The sequence below is a fragment of the Schistocerca cancellata genome, chromosome 2 (genome assembly GCF_023864275.1).
Source record: "Schistocerca cancellata isolate TAMUIC-IGC-003103 chromosome 2, iqSchCanc2.1, whole genome shotgun sequence".
Taxonomy (NCBI): Eukaryota; Metazoa; Arthropoda; class Insecta; order Orthoptera; family Acrididae; genus Schistocerca; species Schistocerca cancellata.
Window position 1 is genome coordinate 499,682,527 of NC_064627.1, and position 18,064 is coordinate 499,700,590.

Sequence of the window (18,064 nt, forward strand, 5' to 3'; positions counted from 1 at the left end):
GCACTTACGTATTGGCAGTACACAGACGGATAGCAAATCAGAGCTTTGACCTCGGGCAAGCATCATCTTTACTCTGACATCTGTTGAGGCCATGTTCTCACAACGTCGTGGAATTAATAGCTAACTCTACAAGACTGATTCCAAGGTAATGGAGGTCAGAGCATGCTGTTATCTAGTGTGATGACAGACATCTACACCAACATGCCTGTTGACAAAGGACAAACAACAAACTGGAAACGAATCTGACAAATAAGACAAAACAAGTGAAACAGTTAAATGAGTGAGGCAAAATGTTGTGTCTCCAACAGTTTTATAACATGAGTAGGGTGTTTCCATGGCTAAAAACATGCTCCACATTGCCATCCCTATGAGGTGGCTGCACTGACCTACACCTGCAACATCTTTGTCGGTGGTGAGGACTTTTTAGGATTCTGTACTTAAGTCAGTAAAAACGAAACCCTTACAGGATCACTGTCATGTCTGTCTGTCTGTGTGACTGTTAGAAACCCTTTTTTCTCAGAACAGGTAGACACATCAAGTTGAAATTTATGCCACATGCTAAGGTCTAGAGTCTCTTGGCAGTGAAAAAAAAATTGAAGCTTATAAGTCAGTGCCATCAAAAGATACTGCTAATTATGTCACACACTTTGTTAATCATCAAAACCTGTTTGGTACTTCCTGTTGACCTAGAATCATTAAATTTGACAAGAAGCAAGGTTTTACAATACAGCTAAAGGAAAAAATACAAGAATTGTGAATTTGAAATTACATCACATAAAAAATATTTTTTTGTCATTTATTATCCGACTGTCTGCCTGTCCATCTGTCTGTTAAGACCTATTTTTCTCAGGAATAGGTAGACATATCAAGTTGTAATTTATATCACATACTAAGGTGTGCAGTTCCTTTGTGGTGTAATAAACATTAGCTTCGAAGTCAATTCAATCAAATGATAGAGCGATATGTCACATGTTTTGATAGTCATAAACTCACTCATCAACATTTGTAGGTTACTTCTCATTGACCTAGAATCATGAAATTTGGGATGAAGCAATGTTTCACAGCATTAAGTAAAAGAAAAAAAATTCAAAAAGTGTTAATTTGTAATTATATCATACAAAAAATTATTTCTTTTGCCATTCGTTATCTTTCTCAAATTTAAAATTAAAACATTCTCAAAATACGTGGAATTCCTGGAACAATATCTTGCCAGTATTAATGTCAATAACAGGCAAAAATTTTCCAGATTCTCAATTCCTGGGATGGATGAACTGTCTATGTACATAATGAAGTTTATGCAGAATCCTCAGACACGTGGACCAGTTTTTTTAGTTCTAAGGTTGCCCTCTTTACGTGATGCCAACACAAAAACACAGAGATAAATGTCTCCTTCCATGACAGCATGTGCCATAAAAAAAATTTGAACAGAAATGGCTTTTTGTTTTCGTACAGACCTATTGAGAGTTTTAATGAAAGTGAGTTTGGGTAATTGCATAATTATTCTAGATTACTGTCCGACAGCCAGTCCTTCCATAACACATTGGTAGATACAAAACTTGACACACAACTGATTTACAGGGAGAGATTTGCTTTTAAATTTATGTACTTGCTTCATATACATATAAATGTAACTGCTGTTACTCAATTTGTAATTTCATCAGTTGTCAGAACCTGTGGTCTAAATTTAGTTGTTTAGATTTATAAAATGCTCTTTCTTTGTATGAGCTGGATACAATGGTTGCTTTGCCCATACCAATTTGAATGTGAATCCCCTTGGAAAAGTTTATGATGTACAGTCCACCTCTAATGACCCTGTTGGTGATGGAATGTCTATCTACGAAGTGCAGCTTGAGGAATGGCTGAATGATTACCACATACAGAGTTTTTGTTCATTGGGCAACTGGACATTTCAAACCATGACATCGGTACATTTCAGACACTTTGTGGATAATATTTACACAGACAGTTGATGAATAGTCAATGAACAGTTACATATCATATATTACTTGGATGTTTCAGTAGCTTTTAGCCTAGTCTATGTGTTGTTGAACTTTAGGTCAACTGAGGATGTTTATATAGAATGAAAACGGTTGTGGATTAATAAATGCACCTAAAATAACAGCTGTTGTGATTTTCTTAACATTCATTGTGTGCAGTTATCATTATTAATTCTCTGAACCTTATGGGGCTCTTCACTAACAAAGAATGACACTTTAGAATGTTATGTATCATTTCTCAAAGATTGTTGATCTGGCCCTGAAAGGTCTTGTTTGTAAAATTCTCTTCTTTTTATTCTCCTCCTGTTGTAGGCTTACTGATATTTAGATGAGGCAACATGTCTGTCACTATGTCATCTATTTCTCTAATAAAAACAATTGAGTAATCACATTCTTACAAACCCAGGCTTGCCTTGGTAGGCTTCTATTGATTTGTAGCTCTGTAGAAAGGATAATGAGCTGTGGTCAGTAAATGTTTTTATTCATATTCTGACCATCTACTACTTGAATTATTTTTGGTTCCTATAAAATCATGAGTTGCTGTTGTTCTGTTACACTATGATTCTAGTTGTGTTTATTAAATTTAGCCGGCCGCGGTGGTCTCGCGGTTCTAGGCGCGCAGTCCGGAACCGTGCGACTGCTACGGTCGCAGGTCCGAATCCTGCCTCGGGCATGGATGTGTGTGATGTCCTTAGGTTAGTTAGGTTTAAGTAGTTCTAAGTTCTAGGGGACTGATGACCACAGCTGTTAAGTCCCATAGTGCTCAGAGCCATTTTTTTTATTAAATTTATAGTACATAAACAATATTACCTGACATTGGCCTAATTTCCATTTCTTTTAGCTGTAACAGCTCTACTTCTAGCTTAGTTATAATGCTACTTACCGGAGCATTCAGTAGGTAATGCAACTTTATTTTTCTTCTGGCAATTTCTGTTGAAAAAAATGCAGAATTTTTTGTAGGAATAAGTGGTGATGCTATACGTAGCCTTCAAAATGGTAACAAGTAGAGAGGTGTTATGAAGTTATTTCTCACCTCTTTCCCTCTCCCTCTCCCTCTCCCTCTCCCTCTCCCTCTCCCTCTCCCTCTCCCTCTCCCTCTCCCTCTCCCTCTCCCTCTCCCTCTCCCTCTCCCTCTCCCTCTCCCTCTCCCTCTCCCTCTCCCTCTCCCTCTCCCTCTCCCTCTCCCCCTCCCCCTCCCCCTCCCCCTCCCCCTCCCTCTCCCTCTCCCTCTCCCTCTCCCCCTCCCCCTCCCCCTCCCCCTCCCCCTCCCCCTCCCCCTCCCCCTCCCCCTCCCCCTCCCCCTCCCCCTCCCCCTCCCCCTCTCCCTCTAGCATTGCAGATATTCATAAGCAGTTGCAGAATATCTATGGATACCTGGCAGTGAACAAAAGCATGGTGAGTCTGTCATCATCACAACAAGATCACGCAAACCTGTCCAATCTCCTCTGCTGGCCTCACACAACTGTGACTCCTGTGATGTTGAAATGTACGCGACACTCAGTCAAACACTTCACTGTCCAGCTCGCCATCTCTGTTCATAGTGCATTTATCACTATCACTTTGAACTGTAAACAAGACAGCGATCCAAGGAATGGCGCCACCACCTCTCCTGCAAAGAAAAAGTTCAAAGCCACACTCTGACAATAGAGTCATGGTCACAGTCTTCTGGGATTCTATAGTCGTTATCCTGTTTGCTGTTCTCTCTCATGGTGCAACAATCAACTCCGATGTGTGTTGTGCTAATAATAAATGATGTCAGCATGTTTGTCACCAAAAAAATGCAAATGAACTTCTCCTTCTCCATGACAATACAAGGCCTCACAAAAGTCTGTGCATCTGAGAGAAGCTCACAAAAATTCATTGGAATGTTTTTCCTTATCCATCCTACAGTCTGGATCCCACGCCTTTTGACTTTCATTTGTTTGGCCCAATGAAGGATTCACTCCATGGGAAGCATACATGGATGATGCAGATGTTATTGATGCAGCAAGACATTGACTCCAGTGTCAACCAGTAGTTTGGTACCTTGTGGGAATGTGGGCTCACCCAGTAAGGTGTCATAAGGCCATCACATTGAATGGAGATATGTTCAAAAATAAAGTGTACAGCCAAATGAGTGAGAAATACTATGATGCACTGGCAACCTGCTTTCAGGAAAAAAAAGTATAGCATTACTTATTGAACGTTCCTTGTGTATTTAGGTGAGACTGCAACATAAACTCTGGATGAAATAATTGATGGTATTGTATAAAACTGATTATTAATGTATTTGAATACTTCTTAGTGCTTTTTGCTCTACATGCATATAGTGTTATATTTTTCAAAGAGTTGACCAGAAACCTTACTGTTTATGGACTGATTTGCCAAGAAATTCCAGTAAAAACTTTTCTGTTCCCAACTTCAAGAAGTCTTTTCACATTTTCTTTTCTAATTTTCAGAAATAAACCTAATTCCACCTTTATTAATTATGAAGAAATTGACTCTAGATTTATACATATAAGCACTTCAAGAATGTTATCTTTTCCACTTTATGTAATGAACGAAATATCGTTCATAATGTATTACAGTGACTTACCATGTTTCCATTGTTGTTAATGTGTTATCTTTGTGTGTCGATTTTATTAGGAGTTCCTCACCTAATACTTAATTTGATGCTCTTATAAAATAGATATCAAGATGATAGTTGTCAGTGGCAACACTTTGATCTCATAATATTTTCCTCATTAAAGAAACACTGAATCCTTTCTACCATGTTTATTTAATCACTGTCCCACCATGGTATTAACAAATGTTAAATATTTTAGTTCAGTAAAACTTTGTGGTAAATAGTCAAGTGTAAGCTTTTTCAAAGTTGATAACAGCAGATGTTTCACATAGCCAATATGTTCATAATGTATGAAATGAACATTAAATCCAGATTAATAACACAGCGTGTTGACAGTCGACAGTCTATCTTAAACATGGATGGCAAATGTAGCATCATTGTACTTTTTCCATCACATTTCCAGTGGTCCCCAAGACATTAATTTCTCACACAGGTAAAATAGGATTTTTTCTCTTTCTTGATTTTATTTTCTTGTGTTGTAAAGTTCAGCATCAAGAATTGTGAAATAGGTAAAAACACTAGAAATGCTATTCTGTTTTATTTACTAACATGAGTTTGCCTTGTGCATAAATATCATGATTCGGCCACAAGCTGTCGATAAAGGAGGAGGAGGATATTCATGTTTAACGTCCCGTCAACAACGAGGACATTAGAGACGGAGCACAAGCTCAGGTTAGGGAAGGATGGGGAAGGAAGTCGGCCGTGCCCTTTCAAAGGAACCATCCCGGCATTTGCCTGGAGTGATCTAGGGAAATCACGGAAAACCTAAATCAGGATGGCCAGACGCGGGATTGAACCATCATCCTCCCGAAGCTGTCGATAAACAAAATACAACAAAGAATCTTAGAAACCAAAGAATAAGCTACTACATGATGTCTGCCAATATCATGAGATGATCTTCACTTTCTTAATGGTTGTATAAGAAACCAGAAGTACACCTTCAATGAGTTATTGGGGTGATGTATATAATGCTCATTATGATTTCTAACAACAAAAATAATCTATTTTTGACCATATAATGTAACTGGACAGATAAGAAAAACCACTCAGCAAGTGGCAGCAGAACACACATATAAAAAAGGTTTCACTTATGTAAGCTTTTGGAGCCAGTGGCTCCTCCTTCCAGCAGAAGAGTTGAATGGGAAGGAAGTGTGGTGAATGGAAAGGAACTTCAGAGGTTTGGGACAAGGGGTACAGTTCGGAAAAGTCACCCAGAACCCAGGGTCAGGGGAGACTTACCAGACGGTACAAGAAGGAAAGACTGATTGTTGGGGACTGCACCAGATGAGATTTGAAAAGGTGGAAGACAGGGTAATATCCGAGACAGAGATTACTGCTAAAACATTGTGCAAGAGTTACTAAGAGTGAAAAGCTAAGTGCAATATATGTAATAGACGTGGGATGGGGCTGGTGAAAAATAGACAGGTCAGAAAATGAAAGATGCAGATAAAAAAATGGAGTGAAGAAAGGAGTCGTTACTGTGAAGAAATGCTGAGACAGAAGAAATTAATGTAAATTAAGAACAGGTGGGTGGCAAGAACCAAGGACTTGCTGTACTGCTAGTTCCCACCTGTGGAATTCTAAGAAACTGGTGCCTGGAGAAAGAATCCAGATGGTGTGTGCAGTGAAACAGGCACCGAGGTCATGACTGTCATGTCGTAGAGCATGCTCTGAAACATTTTATTGTGTGTTGCTGATATGTACTCTCTGACTTTGTCTATTCATCTGAACTTATAATTTCTTGGTAGTCATTTAAAGGGCTGAACAGTGTTTACATAACAGCTGGCATATGACATTTTGTTTCACAGGTGACTATCCCTTTGATAATATACACTCCTGGAAATTGAAATAAGAACACCGTGAATTCATTGTCCCAGGAAGGGGAAACTTTATTGACACATTCCTGGGGTCAGATACATCACATGATCACACTGACAGAACCACAGGCACATAGACACAGGCAACAGAGCATGCACAATGTCGGCACTAGTACAGTGTGTATCCACCTTTCGCAGCAATGCAGGCTGCTATTCTCCCATGGAGACGATCGTAGAGATGCTGGATGTAGTCCTGTGGAATGGCTTGCCATGCCATTTCCACCTGGCGCCTCAGTTGGACCAGCGTTCGTGCTGGACGTGCAGACTGCGTGAGACGACACTTCATCCAGTCCCAAACATGCTCAATGGGGCACAGATCCGGAGATCTTGCTGGCCAGGGTAGTTGACTTAACCTTCTAGAGCACGTTGGGTGGCACGGGATACATGCGGACGTGCATTGTCCTGTTGGAACAGCAAGTTCCCTTGCCGGTCTAGGAATGGTAGAACGATGGGTTCGATGACGGTTTGGATGTACCGTGCACTATTCAGTGTCCCCTCGACGATCACCAGTGGTGTACGGCTAGTGTAGGAGATCGCTCCCCACACCATGATGCCGGGTGTTGGCCCTGTGTGCCTCGGTCGTATGCAGTCCTGATTGTGGCGCTCACCTGCACGGCGCCAAACACGCATACGACCATCATTGGCACCAAGGCAGAAGCGTCTCTCATCGCTGAAGACGACACGTCTCCATTCGTCCCTCCATTCACGCCTGTCGTGACACCACGGGAGGCGGGCTGCACGATGTTGGGGCGTGAGCGGAAGACGGCCTAACGGTGTGCGGGACCGTAGCCCAGCTTCATGGAGACGGTTGCGAATGGTCCTCGCCGATACCCCAGGAGCAACAGTGTCCCTAATTTGCTGGGAAGTGGCGGTGCGGTCCCTTACGGCACTGCGTAGGGTCCTACGGTCTTGGCGTGCATCCGTGCGTCGCTGCCGTCCGGTCCCAGGTCGACGGGTACGTGCACCTTCCGCCGACCACTGTCGACAACATCGATGTACTGTGGAGACCTCACGCCCCACGTGTTGAGCAATTCGGCGGTACGTCCACCCGGCCTCCCGCATGCCCACTATACGCCCTCGCTCAAAGTCCGTCAACTGCACATATGGTTCACGTCCACGCTGTCGCGGCATGCTACCAGTGTTAAAGACTGCGAGGGAGCTCCGTATGCCACGGCAAACTGGCTGACACTGACGGCGGCGGTGCACAAATGCTGCGCAGCTAGCGCCATTCGACGGCCAACACCGCGGTTCCTGGTGTGTCCGCTGTGCCGTGCGTGTGATCATTGCTTGTACAGCCCTCTCGCAGTGTCCGGAGCAAGTATGGTGGGTCTGACACACCGGTGTCAATGTGTTCTTTTTTCCATTTCCAGGAGTGGTTGTTTTGCCAGTTACAGGGCTGGTATAGGTAGTGGTAGGTGGGTGCATAGGGCAAGTCTTGCAGTGGGGCAGTCATAGGTTTAGGAACCATAGGGTAGGGAGATGGGTGAAGAAGGAGCATATTGTCTAACAAGGATAATTGGGGAGATTGGGGGGATGATGAAGAGCTGTTCAAGGTGTGGTGGGCAGAATCTTGGACATAATGGCTCTCATTTCAGGTCACAGTTTTAGGATGTCACGGCCTTGTCGAAGTAGCTGATTAATACATTCAAGACTAGTGGCAAGTGGTGTGCTCTGAATTGTGTTCTGGAGGGATCAGCAGTATCAGCTTTGTTGAAAAGCCGATTTCGCGGGCCATCGCATCCAATCCTGTTACATATGATGCACTTACCTTTTTACCCTTATTAACTTGTGCATGATGTTTTAGTCTTGCATGTTACCCTGCCATCCAACTTTAAGCTCTCAGGTTTACACCTCTCATCCGTTGCAGTCCTCAACAATCAGTCTTTTCTTTTCATGCCATCCAGTAAATCTCCCCTGATCTGCAGTTCCGGGTGGCTTCTCCGAACTCTACACCTTCTCCTAAACCTATCCCATTCCTTTCCTTTTACCACTGTTTCCACTTCAACCCTTCTGCTGCAAGAGCGAGCCGCTGCCTCCATAAGTTTTCATCAGTCAAACCTTTTTTGTATGTATGTTCTCCTGCTGCCTCTTTCTGAGTAGATTTCTTACCTATCCAGTTTCATTATGATTTCTGTTGACCATTACATCATTTATTTCCATAGGCCAGAAGCCATTTCTGTAATAGGTTCATGAGGTAACAACCTGTACCGATGCTGTATGTCAATATTTTCTAATCATATTTTATTTTCTCCATGTGTTTTTTAAATGTAACTATGTATTATTGAATTTTGTGTGAAACCAAAGTAATTTACTCCATTGCACTATCTTTTTTCCAGGAGTCTAACAGTGTTAAACTGCAGTCTACACTTCTAAACCAAATTCGTATTGTATTTCAAAATGAACTTTTTGTGGCTTGGGTGTCAAAAAATGTTCACATCTCCCTTCGAATTGGTGAGAGACAAAATTATTATATTATTTTTATTTGATTTTTTAAATAGGTACAGTATCATTATTGTTATATAGTAAAAGTATCTGATCAATTTGAAGACATATAATGAGTGCTAGAAATAGAAATATATGAGCCAAAAATACTCAACTGTGAAACCAAGACACTTAAATAAAAATCCATTAGAAGTATACTTTCAGTATAATAAATATACTGATGACAGCAACATCTGATTATGCTAATTAATGTAGAAAAAGGAAACATTACTTGCAGTGGTGTAAGGTGAGTACACACACTGACCAATTACCTATTGCGTCCATGCTACAGATGGTCTCTCAATTGGAAGAATTAATTTTTTCAAGAAATTGTAGCAATTCTTACTGATTGTTTGTATGCCAATGTCTGTTAAGTAAGCAGAAATAAAGATTAGAACATTTTGTTAGAATATGAAATAATTATGATATCCTGTAATAAAAATTTGCTATTCATGCTGTAATTGTGGATTTTCTGATACAGAAAATGAACACTAAGCATATAGTCTAGTGAAACTTTAATTACACTGGCATTGTATTTTGCTTTTCAAACATTTCGCGATTGAAACTATCTGAAAAGTGAGTTTCAAATTCAGACTCCAATAAATTAAGCCCAACATTTGATTAATTTCAGAGTTGAGGCTCAGTATGTCTCCAAGAAAATATAATTACATCACTAGCAGATATCTCTGACTAGTTGCTCAATTTCCTTGCTAGTATACATTTGTGTATACACTTTCTATTCTATTGTTTACACACTTTTCCATGGAAGAATGCGATTTTAGTGGCCACAATAGAACATACTCATTGAGCTGCATAGTGCTCACTCCAATGTGCAGTCATTAATGGCTCATTTTGACAAGTTTTTTGATCTGTTCTGAAGTTCCAAGTAATTCTTGCAGCAGACAGTTAAAAACCAAGCACCTCCTCATACTCTGTCCATCTCATGGATGATTCACTTAGAATGGTTATTCACATACTGTAACTCATCATGAGGGCATTGTTGGCACTTGTGTTCATTCTGCTCTAAAATCAGAGATACTAAGTATGTGGATGTCAATGCTGAACGAGAAGAAGAATTCTTGTTTCTCAAAATAAATGTATATAATCAGAAATTTTTAAATGGAATAATCCATAAACTAATTACTTTTTTTGAATACATTATTGGAGTAGCAGTGATCAATGAGTTACAAGTATTTACTATTAAAAACAGTCTTGATCATGATTTATTTATTAAGGTGACCGTTTTCGACCACTACTGTGGTCATCTTCAGACCATTGAGTAGGAACCTCTTTCTGCTGGAGAATCACTAGTGATTCTCCAGCAGAAAGAGGTTCCTACTCAGTGGTCTGAAGATGACCACAGTAGTGGTCGAAACCGGTTACCTTAATAAAAATATTGATCAAGACTGTTTTTAATAGTAAATAATCCATAAACTGCCTGAAATCTGTGTTCTGTCATCTTTTGAGTCAACCTTGTCCTTACTAGTGTCACAATATGAGCAGGTAATTGTGGATGAAGAGAGTGAAATTTAGTTCACAGAGCTGTGATCTCTGACAGCAGTAACAATAGCTGAGTCTATCTGAACTTGGATGACCTATATCGGCTTGTCGTTCAGTACTGCTGCAACTCCCTAGCAGCCTTCGTCAGTAGTATAGGCTGGGGACTGGTGGTGTGCCAGTCCTTCAGAAACCCATGACCAGATCTACATCTACATCTACATGGATATTCTATAAATCACATTTAAGTGCCTGGCAGAGGGTTCATCGAACCACCTTCACAATTCTCTGTTATTCCAATCTTGTATAGTGCGCAGAAAGAATGAACACCTATATCTTTCCGTACAAGCTGTGATTCCCCTTATTTTATTGTGGTAATTGTTTCTCCCTATGTAAGTTGATGTCAACAAAATATTTTTGCCTTCAGAGGAGAAAGTTGGTGATTGGAATTTCGTGAGAAGATTCCATCGCAACGAAAAATGCCTTTCTTTTAATGATGTCCAGCCCAAATCCTGTATCATTTCAGTGACACTCTCTCTCATCTTTCGCAATAATACAAAACATGCTGCCCTTCTTTGGACTTTTTCAATGTACTCTGTCAGTCCTATCTGGTAAGGATCCCACATCCCATAGCAGTATTCTAAAAGAGGACGGGCAAGCGTAGTGTAGGCAGTCTCCTTAGTAGATCTGTTACATTTTCTAAGTGTCCTGCCAATAATACACTGTCTTTGGTTATCCTTACCCACAACATTTGCTGTGTGTTCCTTCCTATTTAAGTCCTTTATACCTCAGAAATGTAACATGTTGCTCAAATTACTAGCTATGTGAGCAAAAGATGATCATGGCACCCCATAACATCATGGCAGATGCCGGACCCATATAATAATGGCAAGTTCAGTTTGGCAATGTGCACTCTTTGCAGCCTCCACACACAGGTACGTCCATTGTGATGCTATATGCAGACCTGAGACATTTGGGTTCAGGAGTCCTCTTTGGTTCAAGTCTTGTGGAGCTGCTGAGCTCCTGCGTAGAGTTGAGTATAGCCCTCTTTAACCCATCGATTACGTATTCACATGACAGGTGTGCGATCCCAACCAACTACTGAGTAGCAATATCGTAGATCGATAAATTGCTGTCTCATTAGGCCACATTCGTGTTACTATTGAACTCTGACACATGATAATAGACATTCCCCTTCTTACATGAGATGTAACACAATTGGCTCACAAATAACTGGCATTCAAACACAAGTTCTGTATGTAAAACCTGCAGTGTAATGTTCCATTGTTCACACAATGTAGATGGCGTTATTCTTACCTGCTTTATGTGGTTACACTGAACTGCTGATCTTAAGCACATCAGAGTGCATAGTACATTTCATGACAGTTTTACATTTGTTGATTGCTGTCTTCATAGTGTTGTAGTAGCAAACCCTAGACATTATGAAATATGTAGGAAGCTGCAGAACAAATCAAAGCAAAATATGTGCAATGCCAAAATTAGACACACTCACTATATGCAGCAAGTTGAATGCTATTCTTCTGTGGAAGAAACTGTGCATATTTGACATATATAATGCAAAATTCAATGCTGTTTTTCAAGACTTGACACATGAATTAAACGATTTTTTTTTCTCAACAACAGTTGGCTCTCAAGTTGTGATAAATTACCAACCACAAGCTAGTATCACTGCGATGGATGTATCTTTCGTAAAACATGTTTCTACTTGTGCTCTGTGAAAAGCATATACTCTTTTCTGAGGCGGGTAGGTAATAATGGGAGTGAGTGTAGGTATAATCTGTACTGCTACTACCATTATTGTTCCATATTTTTTGACATCTTCAGTTTCTAATGCATGATGCCTGTCACACTGAGTGGAATTAATCAATACCCAAGAATGATAATTCAAAATCACCAGGCGATGATAGGCTGAGAAATACTTTTATCACAGTACTTAAACCCTTGGAGTACATTTTCGTCACCGGCTGTTAGACTATTTTAAAATGTACAACACCCGTGATAAATATCAATCAGGCTTCTGTAAACACCATAATACAACAACTGCATTAATCAAAATGTCGGATGATGTCAAACATGCCGTGAACAAGAACATCGGATTGAGGTTCACCTTGTGCAAAAATTAAAAGGTTTTATAATATTTATAACTACAATATTTTTGCACATTTTAGAACAAAGGAAAAAAACCACTGATGATGGTGACATTGTGACTGAAACTAGTTAGGGAAAGAAAATGAAATAAATAAAAACAAGTGTTTTGCATCAAGGCAGACTCACAATGCCTTATTGTTGTTTCTTATGGAAACATGGGCAAGTGGAAGAGTTTCAAAATAAACTGATTGTATGCCATAAACAGGTGTGAAGCAATGACCACTTACATTTGAGACCACCTGTCAAAAGCCTGAATAACCACGTTTTGCACCACAGACTGCTTTGAGACATGCAGGAAGAGACAGGGATGTGGACCCATGTCACCTCCAGTGTCATGGCCGTCTGTGCTTGGTTGAGGATCTAGGATGCAAACAGTCCACTCAAGGTGGTCCCACAGATTCTCAATCCAATTTATTTCTGGGAGATTTGGGGGGTGGGGGGGTGTAGGAGAGTACCATAAACTCATCCTGGTGCTCTTCAAACCATGCACGTACACTGTGAGCTATGTGACATGTTGCACTTTCCTGACAGTAAATGCCATCATGCCGAGGAAGAACAAACTGCATGTAGGTGTTGACATGGTGCCCAAGGGTATATGCGTACTTGTGTTGACCCATTTGGTTTTCCGGAATGATAAGGTCCCCAGGGAATGCCACAAAAACATTCTCCTCTGGACCCTTCTGAAGATTGTTGGAGGGTGTTTGCTTTCAGACGTCTGATGCAGACGGAGCATAAAATGTAATTAATCTGAAAAGGCCACTTATTTGCCACACTGTGGAAGTTCAGGTATGGTACTGGTGTTCAAATTCCAGCCTTTGTTGCTAGCGAACAGCAGTGATCTTGGGTGCAATAATCATATGCCTGCTGTAGAGGCAGTAATGTTCTCTGAGTGGTCATTGAGGAGACACTGTTTGTAGACCCTTGGTTCATTTGGGCAGTTGGTTGCTGAACAGTTGCATGTCTATTTGCCCATAAACATCTCTGCAGCTGTCATGTACTCCTGTGATCTCTGGCCTGTTGGGCACCACATTTGCCTCAGCACCAGTTTTGGATAGTGCTATTTTGTCATGCATGGTTTACTTTAACCACAGTGGCACATGAAAGTTTACAAACTTAGCTTTGCCTAAAAGCCAATGGTCATGCTGTTTTGGATGTCAGGCAAATCACTCTGTTTCCACATTATGACAATGACTGCACTATTTTCCCTGTCATGTGAACACACTTATAAACACTCCACTGCTAGTGCTGCCACCTGCTGTCTGTGAGTGGTTGTTGCTAGTTAATGTTGAACATTGGTAGTGGTCAGATTAATGTGACTGGATTGCGTATTTGTCACTTTTCCTCTGACGAGTCAACTTCTTATACATATTTGATTCCTTCTGGAGTGTAGAGACTTGGTGTGCAATGACTTCTACAAGTGGTTGTAGAGCCATTCTTCTAGTTGTCAGGATGGTGCTGGGCTCTCCCACTTGGGGGTTGTGAATTTGATTTATTGGTGAGAACCATAAGAGACTTTTGGAAGAGTAATGTGGCTGCAGCAAGACAAACTCTTTATTGCACCAAGAAGCTTAAGGCAGCTACAGGTACATGCCCTCATCTGCAGCCCGGCATCAACCCACAATTTCTGTGTATTGATACAGTAGAGGTAGTGCCCTTGAACTTACACACGTCACTGGTCCCCAGCATGTTGACTTGCTCCTGATTAGTTGCAGCATTCCTGCTGTCCATAATGATTGCGTTAAGCCCAGGTGGCGTGGTCGACTTGGCAATATGCGAGGCCAACTGGCTGCCAGTATGGGGTGGTGGAGGCATCCGGATAAGAACCCCAGACTTACATCTGGCTGGATTTTCAATGGAAAGGAGGGCCTTGGAAGTCAACCCTCAGCCCTTCTCACAGCAGCTGCACTTTCTTATCAGGTGGTCTTGCCAGGGTGATGGCAGGGCAGCACTGACCTCGTGGCAGAGGCCATCATGATGACAGTTGATAAATCAGTGACTTCTGATCCAACTGAAGATCAGCCCGGCCAGACAGACAGTATTTATATGTCCTGGAGCAGGACTGTTCTGGTGTTACAGCTGCTAAAATTGTGTAAACTGCATGCCAAAGTGCTTTGTGGTTTTAGTAATCACCTCAAAAGGCAGATGGTGACACTTGGTGAGAGCTATGGGATAACTCTGGGTCAATATATAGCTGTAAGGGGGCCTGCTTTATGGCACTGAGCCCATTTGCCTAGACTTGGGTCTTTACAGTACTGCTGCCACACACTTTTTAAATGAAAAATAGCTAACACATTGTTAGTAAGACTGATGTTTATGAAATACTGTGCATTCATTATGATATCTACAATCATAATCATTATTATTATTATTATTATTATTATTATTATTATTACTATTATTATTATGTACTAATCTTGCAGTGAACATATTGCAGAGATTATTATATCTTTAGTTGTTGTTGTTGTTGTTATCAATATGTATTGCTCATCTACTGTTCATATTGTAGTGTTAACTCACTAAAGATGTTTTCTTAGATGTATAAGAGGGATTGTAGCCCCTAATCTTGTTGGGTAAAATAAATGCACAAACAAAAAACAAAACAAAAAAGTTGTCAGTGCTGCAGTATCATTGAAGACCAAAAAGAAGAGACTATCAGTTTCAACATCATAAAAGAAAAATACTATATAATCTACCTCCAGAGAAAGAAACAAAAATCCAAAGACAAGAAGAGTATAACAAATGAATGAAATCTGAATCACTTGTAAACTGAGTAAAAAATTATGGTGCTTCTAACAAAATTGTGTAAAAATCACTATTTCTCACCTTGAATTGCATGAACTGTATGATTCTAAATCATTGAAGAGTAAGATGACAACCTTTGAAAATAGTGAAGCAAATAATTTGTCAAGACACTGTGAACCAAAGGCCAGAATTAGGGTTGACAGTACTTGTCAGTTATTAAAACCAGATAGCATATGGTACACTGACACAAATGTAGAAACAAACTGCCATCACACGCCAGGCATGTAACTTTTAACAGATGTGTTAATAACTTTCTAAAATTAATATATTTGTAAATTACGGTGAATGATATACCATTAATCATTCTGTGAGATATTTGAGCTTTGTTGCTTTATCATCTTAAGATCAGCATACTATTGTAATCAGGTGACAGAAATTTTACCAGTATTCAGGTCTTGCTTTGGAGTTCTCTGAAAAATATGGTGTGCATCATGGAAAAGTAATCCAAGATGGGCCATTTAATTTACACAAAATTATGAAATACCCGAGCAAGATGAGACATTGGTAAAGGCAAGGCCACTCCCAGCAAGGTGTGGGACAGAGCAGCTGCCACCATCTTTTCCACTCTTTCCTCCCTTAGGAAAAAATATGATCTTCGCAATTCTAAATTTGAATCATGACTCACCATGTAGACAGATGTCTCAGTCTAATGCCAATTTGAAGTCAGAACATGTAATGCATATTCACTGGTTACAAGAGCATTCAGAACCATTTGAAGCTATTCTCGTATGGAAGATGGGCTTTAGGTCCTAAACAGCTTTGTACCTCCAGTTGTTCATATTTTTCGTCGCGTTAACAGTGTGTCAAAAACTGCTGAAATGTAACTGTAGAAAGTTTGCACATGAAACTAAATGTTACCATTCCGACAACTTAAAATGTGTACAAATCTCATACCAATTATACACTCTCAGTTAAGAAAATTGTAGGTAGTAAGTCTCTTGTTATGAAGTGGTTTTTTAGTATGCTTGGTTTTGACTTTTATTGTATAAGAAATTGTGATTGTTTCCCCCACAAATGTAATATGAGATCCCCTCTGCCCCAAACACAGATCCTGGGAAAGACAAAGGTGAGACTGTGGGTGGCTGCTAGATTGGGCAGCACACACGTAGAAGTGAGTAAATACAGCACCATGTTTTTAAGTTTAAAATTGTGTGTCTGCTTCATGTGGGCTGTAAAAGATGTAAAATACCTGAAGAATGTTCCATAATGAAAGTTCTGTCTCATTTCATGAAAGTGGCATGACTTTCAGTTTTTATTGTAAAATAGACAGTACAAAAGATTCAGAAATTATTGTGAAAAAAGGGGTTGTGTGGGTGGGAACATGTTAAGAAAAACAGGAATGTGACTAGAAATATATCCAAAAAGTCTGATTGAAGTAATTGAAAGTGACTGTACTTACTGGGCGAAAGGAAGCAGTACCGTCTTTGATATAGAAACTGGCAACCAGAAATATGCCACCACTGTACTAAATGTTCATCGTCCCACAGGCTTTGTCAACTAAGTTGAGCAGGCTGTTTGAAAATCTCTGTGAGATGGATTTCTTAGAAAATGTTGCTGTTAGATAAAACTTGACCATAGACAGGGTAACAGTGTAAACAAGTGTCATATGTACAGTAGCTTATCACCATGACAAATAAGTAATCAGTCGCAGATTAAAACTGTGTGCCCGACCGAGACTCGAACTCGGGACCTTTGCCTTTCGCGGGCAAGTGCTCTACCATCTGAGCTACCGAAGCACGACTCACGCCCGGTCCTCACAGCTTCACTTCTGCCAGTATCTCGTGTCCTACCTTCCAAACTTTACAGAAGCTCTCCTGCGAACCTTGCAGAACTAGCACTCCTGAAAGAAAGGATATTGCGGAGACATGGCTTAGCCACAGCCTGGGGGATGTTTCCAGAATGAGATTTTCACTCTGCAGCGGAGTGTGCGCTGATATGAAACTTCCTGGCAGACTAAAACTGTGTGCCCGATCGAGACTCGAACTCGGGACCTTTGCCTTTCGCGGGCAAGTGCTCTACCATCTGAGCTACCGAAGCACGACTCACGCCCGGTCCTCACAGCTTCACTTCTGCCAGTATCTCGTGTCCTACCTTCCAAACTTTACAGAAGCTCTCCTGCGAACCTTGCAGAACTAGCACTCCTGAAAGAAAGGATATTGCGGAGACATGGCTTAGCCACAGCCTGGGGGATGTTTCCAGAATGAGATTTTCACTCTGCAGCGGAGTGTGCGCTGATATGAAACTTCCTGGCAGATTAAAACTGTGTGCCCAACCGAGACTCGAACTCGGGACCTTTGCCTTTCGCGGGCAAGTGCTCTACCATCTGAGCTACCGAAGCACGACTCACGCCCGGTCCTCACAGCTTCACTTCTGCCAGTATCTCGTGTCCTACCTTCCAAACTTTACAGAAGCTCTCCTGCGAACCTTGCAGAACTAGCACTGCCAGGAAGTTTCACATCAGCGCACACTCCGCTGCAGAGTGAAAATTTCATTCTGGAAACATCCCCCAGGCTGTGGCTAAGCCATGTCTCCGCAATATCCTTTCTTTCAGGAGTGCTAGTTCTGCAAGGTTCGCAGGAGAGCTTCTGTAAAGTTTGGAAGGTAGGAGACGAGATACTGGCAGAAATGAAGCTGTG

The 18,064-nt window shown here is 40.9% G+C and overlaps 1 protein-coding gene across 3 annotated transcripts in view; it reads left to right on the forward strand.

Annotated features, from left to right (window-relative positions):
* LOC126162044 (peroxisome biogenesis factor 1) overlaps positions 1-18,064 on the forward strand; it is a 371,455-nt gene that overhangs the window by 34,304 nt on the left and 319,087 nt on the right. For all 3 annotated transcript variants that reach the window (XM_049918280.1, XM_049918281.1, XM_049918282.1), the window contains one exon: positions 8,816-8,930. In XM_049918280.1, the coding sequence (XP_049774237.1) occupies positions 8,816-8,930 (115 nt within the window). The remainder of the gene's footprint in view (positions 1-8,815; positions 8,931-18,064) is intronic.